Consider the following 18,095-nt stretch of genomic DNA (forward strand, 5'->3'; position numbering starts at 1 on the left):
ACTACTTTGAAACTTTGAAAAAATCGAAAATTTTTTTCGCTTAAATAATAGTTTATACATGTAAAAATATAACCCCACTAGTTGGAGTGGAAAATTCGAAGTATTTACAAAGTTACAGCTGATTTTTTGAAGCGTGTTTTCACGACCGGCGCGCCGCACGCTGCTCCGAAAGTTCGGAGCAGCTGCCTCAGATATGAAAAGACACAGTAGCAATAGGTTTCCGTAGATAACTATAGATATCAGTAAAAATTTCGATTGTTATGTAACTCGGATAGCGTCAGTACACAGCTGTTTTTCAGTGTAAATAAATATGCCAAACGGCGCTTGACAATTCATGTTGGAAAATCCGTTATCACGTTTGAAAATATATTTATTATAATGAAAGGCGATAAAAAAATAGTGTATACCACAAAGAAAGGCTGTAAAATTAGTACTACGTGCTAGCAGATGCCTATAGGCTGTAACTGTTGTAATTTGTGCGTGACGCTCAATGCATCAAAGTAGCGGACCGCTCCTTGACCGAAGCGGCAAAAAAGGCTCATAGAGCCTTAAAATCAAACTGGAAAGAGACTGAAGAGGTTTATATCAATGTTGAAGGACAGCTACTGTATGACACTGGCATTGCAGACTAAAGGTAATTTGTACATTTTTTAATTTTATACACGAAAAATCGTATTGAAAAACTTTAAATGCGTTTTTCTCAAAACGACATTTTTCAAAATGGCTTACATCATAACTTCTACAATTTTCATTCGATTCAATTGAAAAAAGTGCTTTTATTTTTTTTCTACGTGCCCTACGAGCGAAGATATTGCGATGCAAATCTCTGAATCTCTGAATTTTGTCATCATTTCAAGAAACGTCATTATTAACATCGTCGTCCAGAACAGAGCAGGAATTTTTGGCACTAGAGGGCAGGCGCTGGCGAGCATGGTCGGGTGCGTACGGAAACACTGCCAATGTCGAACATAGTTATTCTCTGCACTTTGCAGCTTTCTACACTGTGCAGAGATCAGGAGTGCGTTCGGGGAGCGCGTTGTCATGTTCATCAACCAAAGAAGAGAAATGTACGTTTCGTTTTTTCGATAACAGATGGCTTTTGACTTTATGTTAGCTATCTAACCAGCAAACCAGCGTTGCACATGACCACACATGACGACTGTGATACGTGCGGCGCAAATTATTCAAAATGAAATATCAAGATCGTCGTCGAGGAATTAAATATCTAGGTATTGTCTACGTTTTCGCCGTTGAGGAAGTGGATATCTAGGTATTCGCCATCGATGAACTGAGTGTCTAGGTGTTTGCTATCGAAGAATTAAGTATCTAGATTATAAGAAACATCGTTATTGTCATTATCGTCAACCAGAGAAAAATATGCGATTGCAGCGTCTTATATCAATCACGTGAAATCCCCTAAATGACTCCCAGACTCTCTCTGTATGACAAGTGAGATTATGGATGTTTTGCATCACACAAGGGCATAATGTAATGCAATGAACATTACATCTTTGTCATTTACAAACTAACATTAAATATGGATGAAATAATTCGCTGTGTTGTATCCTTGCTGCAAAACGTCCTGTAACAGTTGTATGTATGTAGCTAGGTACTGTGACCGTACTCGCGAGTGACGACACAACTTTGTCGCGTCCTCCACTAAATTTTCCGAATTACTATCTTACTTCCAGAATCATTAATTAAGCGGTTTTTAGCAAGTTGCTCTAAGTGCTCTCTAAATGTAAGTTGGGCGCCAGGCCACTCTTTCGTTAATTTTCGATTAATTCGCAGTATTCACTCGCAATAACGATTCGCGACGGCAGAGAGGGTGGTTCGTTACAAACGGGAAGAATGTCGGAGGACGAGAGAGATAAGCTGAAAGAACGGCATAAGTTAACAAAGAAAATACAGTAACAAATATATTCTTTCAACATTAAATTACAGAGGATCTTTATAAAGTACAATCTTCGAGCCAGGCTTTTCTTTCGGAGCTCGGCATCCGCGACGGAGATAATACAATCCGATTATATACGCGCCGATTAAGCAAGATCACAAGATTTCGATGTTTCGGAGTTCTTACTATTGCCGAATACTAAAGGCAAATAAATGCGAATAACACAAATACTTTATCACTAAGGGCGTATCATCAGTGCAAAAGCTCGTATAATCGCAAAGGACAGTATGACGCAAAAAGATAATAGCTACGCGACGTTGAATATTTCTTTATGCGGAAACTCGAAAATGACTTTTAGGCTGTGAAACAGAGTTACTTTCAATATACAATTACGCACTAGGATATGACTTGGCTGTGGCAAGAGGCGAGCCCTATTTGGCTACAGACAATTCTTTAAAAAGGGCACTCGAGCGGATGACACGCAGCTTGCAATCGTTATATTACGCGGCAGCTGGAAAGTCAGCCGCTCGAAATCTTTAGAGCCTTTAACGTGCAATCCATCCGACGCCAGGAATCTCGTGATCGGTGGCTTTACAAATAACGTGACCCTCGTCTCACCGAATTTGCTCCTCGATCTCTCAGCTCGGTCGCCTCTCGGTACTTTCTTCGGTATTCGGTATCCGCTGCTCGATAACTTGCTTCCTCATGTGAGGTCGCGCGTCCTCTCTTACAAACAGCTGGGGCTGGCTCGGCCACAACATGACTCACGAGTGCCGGTCGGGATTTTTTCATTATATATGTTCTGTGGATTTTTTCGCGGATCCACGCAGGCCGTTAGGCCCCCTCTAATCAAGGCCATGTCACGCGCCGATTGGCCTTTATCGCTTACGCGACCCTGCGAATCATGTAAGTTCTCACGGGTCGCAGATCCTTGCGCGTTATGGCGTTTATTACAAATTGGAAGGAGACTCCTTTATATGCGGGCAGCCTCCTGATAATTCCTAATAGCTGGGGATGTTCTGTCCTAATTTAGCATCCTTCTTTCTGGCGGACGATATCCACAGCCATCGCGAATTATTAAGAGTTACTGAGACACCCTGTATAAGTAAATATTACATGCAAATACATAGACTATATCTAACAAGCAAGCTGTCATTTTGACATCAAAATAACGTTAAAGACGTCATTTTGTCGTCAAAATGTAATTTATTCTTAAATTTTATGTTACAAATAAAAGTATACCTGTACCTCGGTACATTTTTTTCCAGAGTACCTGTACTGTACCTAAGTACTAAAAATAGAGTACATTGCACAACACACTGATATTACATGTCAATAAACATGTCAATATATTAATAAATTTATAATCTTGTAAAAATAACATCGGATCATTTTATATTTTTCATTTCTTTAACATATTTTTATGAAAAAGAGGAAAACATACTTAGACCATATTGGGTACATATGTAACTAATCTGACCTAAATACTATTTAAAACCTTTACTGTGTCTGTGTATATATTTGAAAACGTTGTATATTTCTTTTAATATTCAATAATTATATTTCTTTTTTGAATCATCCGTTTTTACTTTTGGACTCAGTAAAAAAAATTTTAAATAAATTGCAAAAGATAGGCCATATAGAGTCCAATTACTTTATTACGTGTCATTTTACGAAACAGTTTACCATTTGGAAAATATCCGTTCTAGTTTTACGTATACATATATGAGTTGAACGGCTTTAACGATAAATGAATTCTATTTTTGGTAACTATAGTATTCTTTGTCTCAATCTATAATAAATGTGCTCGAAATACAATTAAGAAGGAACGAATAAAGTCTGCACATCTTGCAAGTAGCAGTATACAAAAGTTATTCATTTATCTCGTCGTGTTTGTTTCGGTTTTAGACAAAATTACATGTGTCATAGAGCAGTATTCATAGTCCATTCTTATTTCAAGACTGTCTTAAGTAATGTCTTAAGACGCTAATATAGTCCTCTGATTGGTTCGTAACTTCTTAAGACTGTACTTAAGACGATCTTGAATATAAGATTTGACTATGAATATCACCCATAGTGTCGTATTACTACGATGTCTTACTGAATAACTTTAATTTAATTTATTCTTTCCAATTTATCTTAAATCTCTGTATCTCTGTATCCCGCAAATCTCTGTATACACACGTGTATACAACACACACACACACACATTTACATACTCTTGAGAGCATGACGTTAAATCGTCAGCAAGACAGAAAATGTACGATGCGCAATACGCATGAATACGTACGTATAAATAGCATTGAAAGATGATGAACGAATAACGATGCGGAAGTAAGACTATTAAGTATCTGTACGTATCATCCAGCATCCCATTGTTCGTTTAAGTAATCAATTTTAACATGTTTAGAGGTACGCCAGGAGGCAGTGCAGCAGGCCTTAGCGGCGATGCAGGGACGACCAAAGCCATCCTTACCAATGCCATCCAAGAGAACCTCCGTGATGGCCAGAAGCCCCGATCGAGAGAGATGCAATAGCGGCGAGTCCAGTAGTGACGAGGATAGCGTTGTCACTGAGGAGAGTCCAAGCGCGGGTGGTCCAACCGGTAAAATTATTATTAATCATAATGATCAAACAATAAAAAAGAAGCAACGTTTTTGTTGCGCGTGATCTGATTCTATTCAAAAATAAATACATACAGAGGTAAATATAAATAAATTGAGAATTATTTATAAATATTTGTCGAACAAAATCAGTGAATGCAACGGAGTGAATAATCAACGTGTCGCGTATAATATAGCTAATTTTATTTATCTGTCCTGGGATGCATATGTGCTAAAAGAAAAAAAAAGAAAAAACGCATTGTACAATATATGGTTCAAGCGTCATTTGATTCCACTAATTAGCATCACGTGATCTCAACTATTTCTGCCGGATGACACGCCAATAATCAATACACATTATTTTTCCTCCATACGTACAAGTAGAAAAAATGATTGAACTGCGCGTTGAAATGTGAAGAAACTCGCATACATGTAATCGTATGAAATAAATTCTCCAATAAATGTGTGTACTAATTATTATCAATCTTGATAGGTACCGGTCTTTCGGATACCAGTAGTACCGGTTCCGCTCGCGACACTCCACCTCCGCCCAGACCGCCGGCTAGGAGGCCGCCTGGCGCCGACATTACCGACATCACTGAATACACGCCACATGCCTATTGCAATATCCAACCACCGGACGTTACTCACGTGACGAGCAGTACCCCAATCGGTCAGCAGCAATCGGCAACGCGGCGACCTGGTGCCGACCGGGTGAACCGTTATGCGCACGTGGTCGAAGATCAAAATAGTACTGGCACCACAGGCCGCTGGAAAGTCTCTGCAAAGATTCAACAACTGTTAAACACGTTGAAACGGCCGAAGCGTCGGCCCCTACCAGAGTTCTACGAGGACGACGATATCGAACTGGAGATCGCAGCGAATCCGAAGGATCCAAATGCTCCCAAACCCGAAGGTGGTTCCATGACATCGGCGGTAGGCGAAACGCTATCAGTGCCATCGGGCTTACCACGATCTCTCGAAGCTGCCATTCAGAGGTGAAGTATCAATAAGTCAACAACGTCGCATTTTGCGAACTGCGAGCGAAAATTTGTATGTGCTCACAAGGGACGTTTCACAACTGTTCGGAATTGATTTGATTCTCCTTGAAATATGTTGTTAAAAACAAAAATCTGAATTGATTTCTTTTCATTGATCCGTATAAAGCCCATAGAAAATATAAAACCGCAAAGCAATAAGATATAAACAATAAATGAAACAGTTAATCACTATAGAGAACGTAAGATTGTTGCCTGACGTTCTCTATTGTGATTGTCCAATTTATTTACTGTTTACGTCTTACTGCCTTATGTGTTTTAATGTGCTTTTTATGTGTTTCTGGTTTAAGAAACATTTTTCACGTTTAGGTATGGCTCGGCGACATACAAGGCGCCTGTGGCTACCGTCCTGGATCCTAATGGCAAGCTTTGCGTAACGCTCACATACGGTAAACTGTTCAGTCGATCTCACAAGATTGCCTATACCCTTCTGAATAAGGCTTTAAGTCGCGGAGGGGATTGCTGTCTGAAACCTGGCGACAGGATCGCCCTGGTTTATCCGAACAACGATCCGATTAGCTTTATGTGCGCCTTTTATGGCTGTCTTCAAGCTGGTATCGTGCCAGTGCCCATTGAAGTACCTTTAACTCGTCGTGATGCAGGTTCTCAACAGATTGGATTTCTTTTAGGAAGCTGTGGAATTCAGGTAAACGGAGTTTCCATCTCTTATCCTATCCACCAAACAATATTTCTTTCTATATTTACATGTTCAATTAGCCGTACATTCTTGCAATTTTTATTGTGATTTGCATTAATGTAACTGTGATAACTCACTCGAATTAGAATCGTCTGTATAATAGCATATCTTGATTTTCAGGTGGCGTTGACTAGTGAAGCGTGTCTGAAGGGTCTGCCAAAGACGGCAGCTGGCGAAGTGATAGCCTTTAAGGGCTGGCCGAAACTGTATTGGTTCGTTACTGAGCATCTAGGCAAAACGCCCAAAGATTGGCTACCACCACCACGGCTTACCGATGACACGCCCGCGTATATTGAATATACTACCGATAAAGATGGTTCCGTGATGGGTGTGACTATTACCAGGGCGGCAATGATGGCTCACTGTCGTGCCCTCACGCAGGCTTGCGGTTACACCGAAGGCGAGAATGCTGTCTGCGTACTTGACTTTAAGCGAGAAGTCGGCCTCTGGCATAGTACTTTAACCAGTGTACTAAATGGCATGCACGTCATTTTCATCCCTTACGCCCTAATGAAGGTTAATCCCGCTAGCTGGATGCAGATGATCACGAAGCATCGTGCCAGCGTCGCGGTCGTAAAATCGCGAGATCTTCACTGGGGCCTGTTAGCAACTAAAGATCACAAGGACGTCTCTCTGGCGTCATTGCGGTTACTACTCGTTGCAGATGGCGCAAATCCATGGTCTCTCTCGTCCTGCGATCAATTTCTCTCAGTGTTCCAATCAAAAGGACTCAGACCAGACGCTGTCTGTCCTTGCGCTTCCTCAAGTGAGGCCCTCACAGTATCTGTACGAAGGCCAGGACGCGCAGGAGTAAATGCGACTGGTCGTGGAGTTCTCTCTATGTCCGGTCTGAGTTACGGAGTTGTTAGAGTAGATCAGGAGAATTCTCTTACATCATTAACACTACAAGATTGCGGACAAGTCATGCCTGGAAGTGAGTCTCTTTGGAAATCAATTATTTTTTTTTCATTGTGACGCATCTTAATGACGATGTATATTTATATTTTTTACAGGTATAGTAGTCGTTATTAAGATGGAAGGACAGCCATTTATTTGTAAGACGGACGAAGTAGGTGAAATTTGCGTACATAGTGCAGCGACTGGTAGTCAATATTGGGGCTTGCAAGGGCTTACCAACAATACCTTCAAGATATTGCCCTTACAAGTTGACGGTACTACCTTGAGTGATGTAGAATACACGCGTTCCGGCTTGCTGGGTTTTCTTGGTCCTGGAGGACTTGTGTTTGTCTGCGGATCGCGGGACGGTCTCATGACTGTGACTGGCAGGAAACACAATGCCGACGACATTATTGCCACTGTGTTAGCGGTCGAACCAATGAAATTTATCTATCGCGGTAGAATCGCCGTTTTCAGTGTGAGAGTCCTTAGGGACGAAAGGATATGCGTCGTAGCCGAACAACGGCCTGATTGCAGTGAGGAAGAGGTACATTCTAGAATTAAGTATATTATTTAAATAAAAAGATGAAATTTTTATTTGAAGAAGAAAGAATATGTAATCTGTTAGAAATCGACTTGAGCATCTTTAAAATATTTCTTATCATACAATACAATAATAATAAATAAATACAATTAACGAGGCACTTAGGAGTCAGCGGTAGGACGAATATTGCGCAAGAAACTTAATATACAATTGTGTCAATCAATTGAATTCATTATGAATTTCGGTTCCGATTTGAGCCATCTTCAGCAAAATTCTTAACGTTGCCGCAAACAATGTTGATAAATGAATCATAGTTTAAGTGTTTCATATGCAATTGTGGTGGTGACGTAGTGAATTGCGATCTTTCTCAACATTATCCAATGTTGTGCACAATAGTTACATGGCTGAGTGGATTGCCTATCTCAGAACGGGTTATCAAGAGAAAAAATTGTAATGTGTTAGGAAATGGATGGAAATTCAGAACTCATATAAAAGCAATGTTCACCTCATAGCCAACAACAATTGCATACTGTATACTCATCGAGTAGATAAATGCAGGAAAAGATAATAATTTTAACTATTGTCAAATGTTAAAATTGTAAATAATTTAAGAGAATCAAAAACTGTCGTGTCGTACCCTAAGTGTCCTGTTAATCTATTGATTATTGTATTATATTAATTAAAGGAGTCTCTAAGTTATTTACAACCATTAATTCTATTGTTATAATTTCTTATCATTTTATATAGAGCTTCCAATGGATGTCTCGAGTATTACAAGCGGTCGACTCGATCCATGCAGTAGGAATATATTGTCTTGCCTTGGTACCACCTAATTATTTACCCAAAACGCCGTTGGGTGGCATTCATCTGTCGGAAACGAAACGCCGCTTCCTCGAGGGTACTCTCCATCCGGCTAATGTGCTCCTCTGCCCTCACACATGTGTCACTAATTTGCCAAAACCGCGCGAAATCCATTCAGGTAAGTAAAGCAAAATCTATCAGCAGATATTGCATTGATACTTTTTGAGACTGACAGATATTGATGTGTAAATCCAAATTAGAAAAATCGTTTTTCTAATTTGTTAAGCAAACGTTTCTTAAAAATGCCAGAAGTTTTTTTATATATTGACTAAATAGATTTTTATAAAGAATCTAGATATTGACCTAAGATATATGTGTAAAGAAAGCAAATAAATTATATTTAATTTTAAAAAATCAAATAATGAATTGATTTAATATTAAATCTCTTGATATAGATACGAGTCAGAATAATCTGATTTTTGAAAATTATATTAGGTATGTGAATTGTCAAAAGTAATAAGCGAAGAAAAAGATAAATAAGAAAAAAGAAATATATGTGTGTTTGTGAAAGCAAAGAAAAAAGAGTAACAAAGAAATAGCAAAAAATATATTAATAATTACGAATTTTACTTTTTTTAGAATTCTATGTATATATTATACAAGAGACTTTATATATCTATATGAAATTCTTGGTAGGCTTCAAGAATCTGACACACACTTACATAGTGTAATGTGTTTATTTATATATACCGATGTTTCAAAGTAGATGTGTAAGAATCACAATAGAATTTATCTATTTATCTTTTTATAATATTTCTTTAAGGGTCGGCAAGAGTCACTGTAGAGATCTCTGTCGGAAACGAATTTTTATTGTCCCAAATTACGGCTAAAATATAATTATATTTGCAATATTCGTAATATTTTAGCCGTAATTTGGGACAATAAAAATTCGTTTCCGACATACACATTTACTTTGAAACATCGGTACATATAAATAAAGATATAATTATATTTGCAATATTCGTAATATTTTAGCCGTAATCAAGAGAATTATGTTTGCATCTAAAGAGTGATTTAAAAAAAAAATTGGAAAAAAACGGAAATTCTTTTTTAATATATCACCCGATTTACATCATAATGTAGTTGGAGTGCAGATAAGCTTATTATAATATTTTGAAAACCAAATTGGAAAATCTAGCTCTTTAGCAGACTTCGCAATTTCGTAAAGCTAAAAAAGCTTTTCTTATGAAAAAACATTGCTTCTACAAAACAAAATATAGTTCAACTTGATTATACCTACACCGTAAGTAAAGAGTAGATCATTTTATTTATTACAATATTTTTAAGAATAAAATTGCAAAATCCGACTCTTCAGGCTTCGTAGCTTCGTAAAACATGAGCCAAAAAGTTTTATTGTGTAATATTTCTTCTATGAGAATATGGTAGAGTGCTGATATGTATTTGCATCACAAATGAGGTGTAAATGAATTGGCTCCTGTCGACTCTTAATCAAATTAATATTTGAATTAAATATTGGCTAAATATATATCTCATAAGAGTGAATTTTTTAATAATTAAATACAAATGTGCATCTTTTTGAAATACGTAATAATATTATATCTTCTTGGGAAATTACTTTGAATTCATTTAAGTATTCCAAAATGTAGAGAATACAAAGTTACATATTTTGTTTTATTAATAATCCTTATAATTAATTATATATGCTTAGCATGTCATTCTGTTTAGTTAGCTTTCTTTCTTTTGGCTGAGTTCTGAATACCTCTTTATTGTTAGTATCTTAATTAAGTGCAAGCGTAATTGATTTCAACGATTAACAAGAGGTTCTGCTTTCTGCTGAATTATTTTATCGCTGGAAACACCATATTTTTTTACTTTTTTGCATTCAATGTTTTTCTGTACTTTTTTTTTAATTTTATGTCGGTATTTTAATGTATAACGTAATCAATCTAGGATCTGTGTATAACTAGTTTGGACGGTTTGATTCGATTAAAAGAAAGATATTTGAAAATTCAAGCATCCATGGATCCAAAGATTCGTGAATGCATGTTAAAGCGTAGACCTGTGGAGCAGAAGACCCATGAACGCTTGTATTGTTGGCTCCGATGGTGAAAATCAGATTGCTCTAGCTTTGATTTTTCCGGCCTCAGTCAGGGGAGAGTATGTGAGCTACTCATTATTGGGTTGAGTGTTTGTGTTGGTTTACTAACGGAATGGTGCGGGGGCGTGTAGCGGGGGATTCTGTTGCAGATGTTGGACCGGCCAGTGTTATGGTAGGAAATATTGTCCAAGGCAATCGATTGGCTTCTGCCCAGGGACGAGATATGGGTATCCTAGACGAAGATAGTGATAATGCTAAAAAGGTTCGTAAGTTCAATGAAACTTAATAAAAGCCCATATATGTAGACAGAAAAAATGACTTCAATATTTATTTATTGTATTATTATTCATCTTTTAGTACCAATTCATTTCCGAAATTCTACGGTGGCGCGCTGTTAGTACTTCAGATCATGTGATATTTACGTCGTTAAACGCGAAGGGCACCGTGGCTACCTCATTGTCCTGCTCGCAATTGCATAAGAAAGCTGAGAGGATTGGAAATCTACTCTTGGATCGAGGGAGGATTAACACTGGAGACCATGTAGCGCTTATTTTCCTACCTGGTACTGATCTAATATGCGCGTTTTACGGCTGTTTATATGTTGGCGCTGTGCCGGTAACCATCAGGCCACCTCATCCTCAAAATCTCCAAACGACCTTGCCGACTGTTCGCATGATCGTGGACGTCAGTAAATCTGTCCTCGTGTTGACTAACCAGAACCTACTCAAATTGTTGAAGACAAAGGTAATTAAAAACGTTCAGTCATAATATCCATTAAAATGTGATGAAGGTATACATTTTGATTGATCGATGTTGTTGCTATGCATAGGAAGCAAACAACGTGGTCGACGTGAAGAGTTGGCCAATGATTTTAGATATGGACGACATGCCAAAGAAGAAGCTACCGGTAATGTATCGAGCACCCACCGCGGAGATGCTGGCCTATCTCGACTTCAGTGTTTCGACAACGGGCATGCTCGCTGGCATCAAGATGTCTCATGCAGCAGTTACTTCGTTGTGCCGTGCCATGAAGCTAGCATGTGAACTCTATCCTTCCAGACACATCGCTCTCTGTCTGGATCCATACTCGGGCCTTGGTTTTGCCTTATGGTGTCTCAGCAGTATATACAGTGGACATCATTCTATACTTATACCACCATCGGAGGCAAGTACCACAATTCTTATGCTCATTAAAAAGATTTAACAATAATAAATGAAAATCGACTAATGAAGATATTTAATTTAATCATTCTGTTATCATTGCCAGGTGGAAGCCAACCCTGCACTCTGGTTGTCGGCAGTCAGTCAATCTAGAGTAAGAGATACTTTCTGCTCGTACGGTGTTATGGAGCTGTGTACGAAGGGACTCGGTTCCTCGGTACACACACTCAAGGCGCGAGGCGTCAGTCTGGCATGTGTGAGAACATGCGTCGTCGTCGCCGAGGAAAGACCACGAATCGCATTAACAACGAGTTTTAGTAAGCTGTTCTCCGCACTCGGTCTGAGTCCGCGCGCAGTCTCCACCTCATTTGGCTGTAGAGTAAACACTGCCATTTGCTTACAGGTAAAATTGATTGTTAAGATTAAGCATTTATATGGATCCTGAAGATTTTAAAGATATATTTTCATATTATTACTTCACATTATTACTTTGATTCTGTTTTTCACAGGGAGCGTCCAGTCCGGAACCCTCGACAGTCTATGTAGACCTTCGTGCATTGCGTAATGACCGAGTGTCTTTGGTGGAACGAGGCAGTCCGCATTCTCTGTGCTTGATGGAATCGGGCAAATTACTGCCTGGGGTAAAAGTAATCATCGCGAATCCTGAAACCAAAGGTCAATGTGGTGACTCACACCTAGGCGAAATCTGGGTACAGTCATCACACAACGCGAGCGGTTATTTCACAATCTATGGCGATGAGAGCGATTACGCTGATCATTTTAACGCACGACTAGTTACTGGCAATACGAGCGAAGTCTATGCACGGACTGGCTACCTTGGTTTCTTGAGAAGGACCGAGAGCATCCAGCAGTCAGTGATTAGCGACGTACCCGGTGATACTAATGTGCCCGAGGCTGATCTCATTCCAAGCGATCCGGAACTTCATGATGCCGTATTCGTCGTCGGCGCTCTCGACGAGGCCATCCTACTACGAGGTATGCGCTATCATCCAATAGACATCGAAAACAGTGTCATGCGGTGTCACAAGAAAATCGCAGAATGGTAAGTTCTTTTGAAGTCTAATGCAATTTAAATATTTCTTAATCTTTTGACAATTTGTAATACTAGCCATATACTGTTACGAATCTATATTCTTTTATTCTTAATTTTTATATTGGCGATTCGCTACTAATAATATGTTATATTATCGTATTTTTTTCAGCGCTGTGTTCACATGGACCAATCTGCTAGTGGTAGTGGTAGAATTGGACGGTAGTGAAAGCGAAGCCCTCGATCTTGTAGCTCTGGTGACGAGTGCTGTGCTCGAGGAACACCACTTGGTAGTTGGCGTAGTAGTTGTAGTGGACCCCGGTGTGGTACCCATTAATTCGCGCGGTGAGAAACAACGAATGCATTTGCGTGATGGCTTTCTCGCGGACCAGCTCGATCCTATCTACGTGGCGTATAATATGTAAATGGGTGTGCGAGAAAATGTTCTCACCTTGTATTCCGCCCTCCTTTCCGCTGACAATTCTTATCCGATATATTGAGGCTGCAGTGGAACTTCATTCACGAGGATGATTTGCTCCAATAATGATGGAATAAGCAACTTTAGCAAGAATTTTAATTCTCATTTGCTTTATTTGATTATAAAATGTTTCTTATAGATTTTTTTATGCTGAAAATAATGCCACAAGTCAAAAGACTCCACGCTTCTTTTGGAAAAATGACTCGATTAAATTACTCCATTTTGAGATATGTTGTAATTTTTGTGATTCTGAATAAATGTATCCATTAGCACATTCTCTCTTATATAAAATCAAAAGATAAAAAATATGGAACTCGTGAATATAGAATCTGAATGTCTGCCATATCTCTTTGAGATTTGATGTTTTCTTTTATATATAATTTAGATTACATACACATATCTTCCCAAATGTTGAATGCTACGCGCATAAGTTTATGTAGAATATTTTTATTCGTGTGTGATTTTATAAATGTGGATGTATTCATGAAGTCTGATACTTTTGTGTTTGTATAGAGTTGGGCCTAATTTGCATACATCAAAAAACATAATATTATCATAGGCGCCGACTTGCGAAAAATATTGGGGGAGAACACAAATCCACTTTTTTGCGGTGTTCCTGATAGAAATAATTTGCTGAAATAACTAAAATCTATCAAATTAATGGAGATTTTAACGATTTCAGCGATTTATTTCCATCAAAAGCAATGCAAAGAAGTGGATATTGTTATGTAGTTGAAATCTACTTCTTCAGAGAGCTGTAGTGCATAAGATATTTTACAAGAAAAAGATCCCCATGTCCTCTCTCAGGTTTCTCTCTGGTATGTGTATGTGCAGAGATACTAGGGGTTCCTTCCAGGGACATATTCGGATTCCCTGGGTGCTCCCCGGATGTCATGTCATCCTTGTTTAACAAACATTAATTAATTATTTATAACAAGTTTTCAAAATGCTCACCATTTTGGTGTAACGTGACTCCATCAATTGTGTTGTTTGTACTTCGCTGTAGCATATATCTCTTCAACTACAGCTGCGAAGGCGGAATGTAATTGGGCCATTATTTCTTCTTCAGTTTCTATCGAATTCTTATAAACTGTAGATAAAAAGATGCTACAGCAAAAGACAAATGACATAATTGGTCAAGCTGCTATATGCATACAACAGAATGGAAAACATTTTGAAAACTTATTCTAAATAATAATGTTATAAACTTCTTACAAACAATTTTTTTAAATGGTTTATTAAATAACTTTTAGATCATACAAAGGAGCGAATCAAAAAATAGCTAATTTTGGTTGTGAATGGACATCTTTAAAACCTATGCAGTTATCAAGCGATTGATTCTTACTTATCCATAATCCATAAATAAAAACCAATCCCTCGATGAGTAAGCTGCATTCCGAAACCCATCGAAAAAAAAGTGTTGTAACCTTTTAAGCCCTGAGTGTACATGTTTTAATATATATATATATATATAAACAGTGAAAAGTATCAGATTTTATGAACATATTCACCAGGGTATTACTAATGTTTCGTAAAAAAAAATTCCTTCGGAATTCCCAGATTTTTCAGAGCTGCAGTCCGATTCACACCCATAGCGCTCACAATTCTCACGATGTTAAACTCGTCGGTCCGATTCATTATCGCACTAACGACAATTTTATTTCGGACCGTCTGTGGATAATGTGGAGACAATCATGAGGCCCATAACCTGTATTATACTTATCAATAATGGATATATATGGATCATGTTGTCAAATGGCATGCGAGTATCTGCCATTTCAGAAAGAACTGATAAAAACGCTCGATGTTGTGTATAAATTTTTGTTGCCAAATCAAAATTCAGTATGATGTGAGTCCAGCGATAATCAACGATGTTATAACCTCGATCCAATCAATCATATTTAATTATTAAAACAATATTAATTATTTATTATTATATTATTATGAATTATATTTAATTATTTTTAGTAAGTGGTTATACTACCTGGATGCATCTATTCCATATTCACAATTCATATTAGTCCTCTTTTCCCGCGCAAATAAAAAGGACGCTCACGCGTCTTCGGACAGTGGTGCCAGATTCTGGCTTGCGCTACCACTTGGTAGCGCAACTTGTAGCTACAGCTATCGGCAACTAACCTCACTCTTCCCCTACTACGCATTACCAAGGGTGCGTTCCACTTGACGCTCACAACGTTCACGCTCTCTACGCCGCGATCACTCGTTCCACTAGCATGAGTGTGCCAGCAAGTGGAATGAACTAGAAGTGATTTGTGAGCGTTATCAAAATGGCAGCCAATATTTCACGATTAATGTTTATTACCTGAAGCAGCACGTCGTGCATCGTTGGCGGATAATAAAATATCATACATTTTATCAGTTTCAGAATCGTATAACATAACTTTTTCCATTTTTAATAAGCAATTATCGAGCAACCGTTAAACAAAATATGCAATCAAAATGGCACGTTTGATTTGTGACGTCATACGCCCACACGCTCACGCCGACCCATAGCGGCTGCGTTCCACTTATCGCTCACAACGCTCGTGGAATCATTTCATCCTTGTCGTTTATCAAATGTTAAACAAGGACAAACGATGCTCGCGAGCGTTGCGAGCGTGAAGTGGAACGCAGCTCTCTTCAGTGCGAGCGTTGCGAGCGTTCATTTCAATCGTCTGAAGTTAGTCGTTATGGCACTCGATGAATGTTGTGAGCGTCAAGTGGAACGCACCCCAAGTGGTAGCGCAAGCCAGAATCTGGCACCACTGTCTCCGGATCATAGTCACCGTGAGCATGCCAATTCAAAAATCCATAACGTCACTTTGTTCACGTAAAACGTTCAGGGAGTGAATCGGACCGACCGCATTGATAGCGCTGTAAGCGTGAATCGGATCGCGGCCCAGGTATTTTTGTTCAAAATTTCAGATGAGTTTAGAAAATCTTTTAGGCCCAGTTCCACAACTCACGGTTAACTCTTAATCGAGGTTCAACTTATTCATTGTCTCTTTCCAATTCTAGAAATTCTTGGAAAGAGATGAGAAACAAGTTGAACCTCGGTTAAGAGTTAACCGTGAGTTGTGAAACTGGGCCTTAATGCAATTTTGATGAAAATTATTGAAACCAATATATTCGGCAATTTTTAGTAATTAATCTTGTTGACTATTGCGAAAATTTCAAAATGATTGATCTTTTCGATTCAATTTAGTCTGCTCTATCAGCACACGAAATATTTGGCGACTATTCTGGGATATCCTGTATGTGTATATGAGTTTACTATAGGCGATAAATTTATTGTCTTAGAAAAATCCTATATTTAAATTCTTCATAACATGGAAAAAAGTAAGATATTAAAAACAAAAAAATGCATTTTATAGGACATGTGTGATCAATATATTCATGATTTCTGATCAAAATTTTGAGATAATTCTTTTTTCACGAAAAAGCAAATATTGCAAGAAAAGTCATTTTTTCATATGAAATATCAATTTCTGGAACCTAATTGGAGATTTTGCTTACAGCATCCAATCTTCTTCTTAGCTGTTAGTTGACTCCGTCTCTGTCTTCGGAGTCATCTACGAAATCCTATTAAAGACCGTTATCTTGGATAAATTTTTGTCATTCTAAAAAGGTTCCAAGAGCCCGGAAGTAATTGAAGAGCGCGTTGACATTATTGACCATTTATATAAATTTGTGATTATTAACATATTTAACTAATACGTTGTTAAATTCGTGATTTTTTATTATATAAATGCATAAATAAGTATGCATTTACTTATAATATTATAATTTATAATCTCATATACGGGATAATGCAAAAGTATCAGTACCCTTAAATATTCTGGAAAATATAAACTTTACAGAAAAGTGTTTCAGATAAAAGTTGTAGGGTTTTTAAAAAGATCTTTTTACTGATCTTGTCAATTTGACTTTGGATAGCCAAGATTAAATCAAAGTCAAACTGATAAGATCAGTAAAAAGATCTTTTTAAATCTTATAACTTTCTGAAACACTTCTGCAAAACTTATATTTTCCGAGATATTCAGGGTTTCGATATTTTTGCTTCATCCTGTATATTGCCCCAAAATTACAATTTTTTCTCTACAGTTATTATCTCTATTAATAATCAAACTCGGATGATAACATTAAAATCGCAATTTTAAGTAAAAATCGAGTATTATTGAGATCTGAAGCTCGAGTCCCATGAGGTGTATTTATCGCGTATCGCATAACCGCGTAACCAATCAGAAGCGATCTGCTGTTATAGTTTCGCGTTTTACTGATTATTGATTGGTTATGCGCTTACGCGATACGCGGCAAATATGCCTGATGGGACTCCACCCTGAATGTACAGTCAGGGCCAAAAAGGTTGCAATACTTTTTTTTCGATAGGTTTCAGAATGCAGCTTGCTCACCGAGTGATTGGTTCTTATTCATGAATCGACAAATAAGAACCAATCGCTCGGTGAGTAGGCTGTATTCCGAAACCCATCGAAAAAAGTGTTGCAACTTTTTTGGCTCTGATCGTACATATAAATATGTCTACGAAACATCAGGATACTAATAAATCATAAAATTAGTATTATATTATCAATTCGTTCTTTTTTTATTATAAACTTTAAAATTATAATATAAAAAAAAAATTTGCTCTATTGTTAGGCTATCAAAAAGTACACATTCAGAAAAATAAGAATAAATGTTTTTTAATAGCCTTAAAAAAGTTACTTTAATTAAAAAATGTCACATTTTGTTACTATTCTAATGTCTGAAAAATTATTTTTTGTTGCGTTCTTTT

General features: G+C 37.7%; 1 protein-coding gene across 4 annotated transcripts in view; it reads left to right on the top strand.

Moving 5' to 3' along the window:
- Nucleotides 1-13,872, top strand: part of DIP2 (disco-interacting protein 2) — a 49,641-nt gene extending 35,769 nt beyond the window's left edge. For 3 of the 4 annotated variants that reach the window (XM_018459502.1, XM_018459504.1, XM_018459505.1), the window contains 12 exons: nt 4,305-4,499; nt 4,991-5,495; nt 5,865-6,201; nt 6,373-7,186; nt 7,266-7,696; nt 8,441-8,672; nt 10,745-10,875; nt 10,971-11,357; nt 11,443-11,778; nt 11,881-12,177; nt 12,284-12,837; nt 12,998-13,872. In XM_018459502.1, the coding sequence (XP_018315004.1) occupies nt 4,305-4,499; nt 4,991-5,495; nt 5,865-6,201; nt 6,373-7,186; nt 7,266-7,696; nt 8,441-8,672; nt 10,745-10,875; nt 10,971-11,357; nt 11,443-11,778; nt 11,881-12,177; nt 12,284-12,837; nt 12,998-13,250 (4,472 nt within the window). In that variant the 3' untranslated portion in view covers nt 13,251-13,872. The remainder of the gene's footprint in view (nt 1-4,304; nt 4,500-4,990; nt 5,496-5,864; nt 6,202-6,372; nt 7,187-7,265; nt 7,697-8,440; nt 8,673-10,744; nt 10,876-10,970; nt 11,358-11,442; nt 11,779-11,880; nt 12,178-12,283; nt 12,838-12,997) is intronic. The other variant, XM_018459503.1, reaches the window with a different exon arrangement.
- Nucleotides 13,873-18,095: the final 4,223 nt, after the last annotated feature.

Source organism: Mycetomoellerius zeteki, unplaced genomic scaffold, assembly GCF_001594055.1.
Source record: "Mycetomoellerius zeteki isolate Tzet28-1 unplaced genomic scaffold, Tzet1.0 scaffold83, whole genome shotgun sequence".
Taxonomy (NCBI): domain Eukaryota; kingdom Metazoa; phylum Arthropoda; class Insecta; order Hymenoptera; family Formicidae; genus Mycetomoellerius; species Mycetomoellerius zeteki.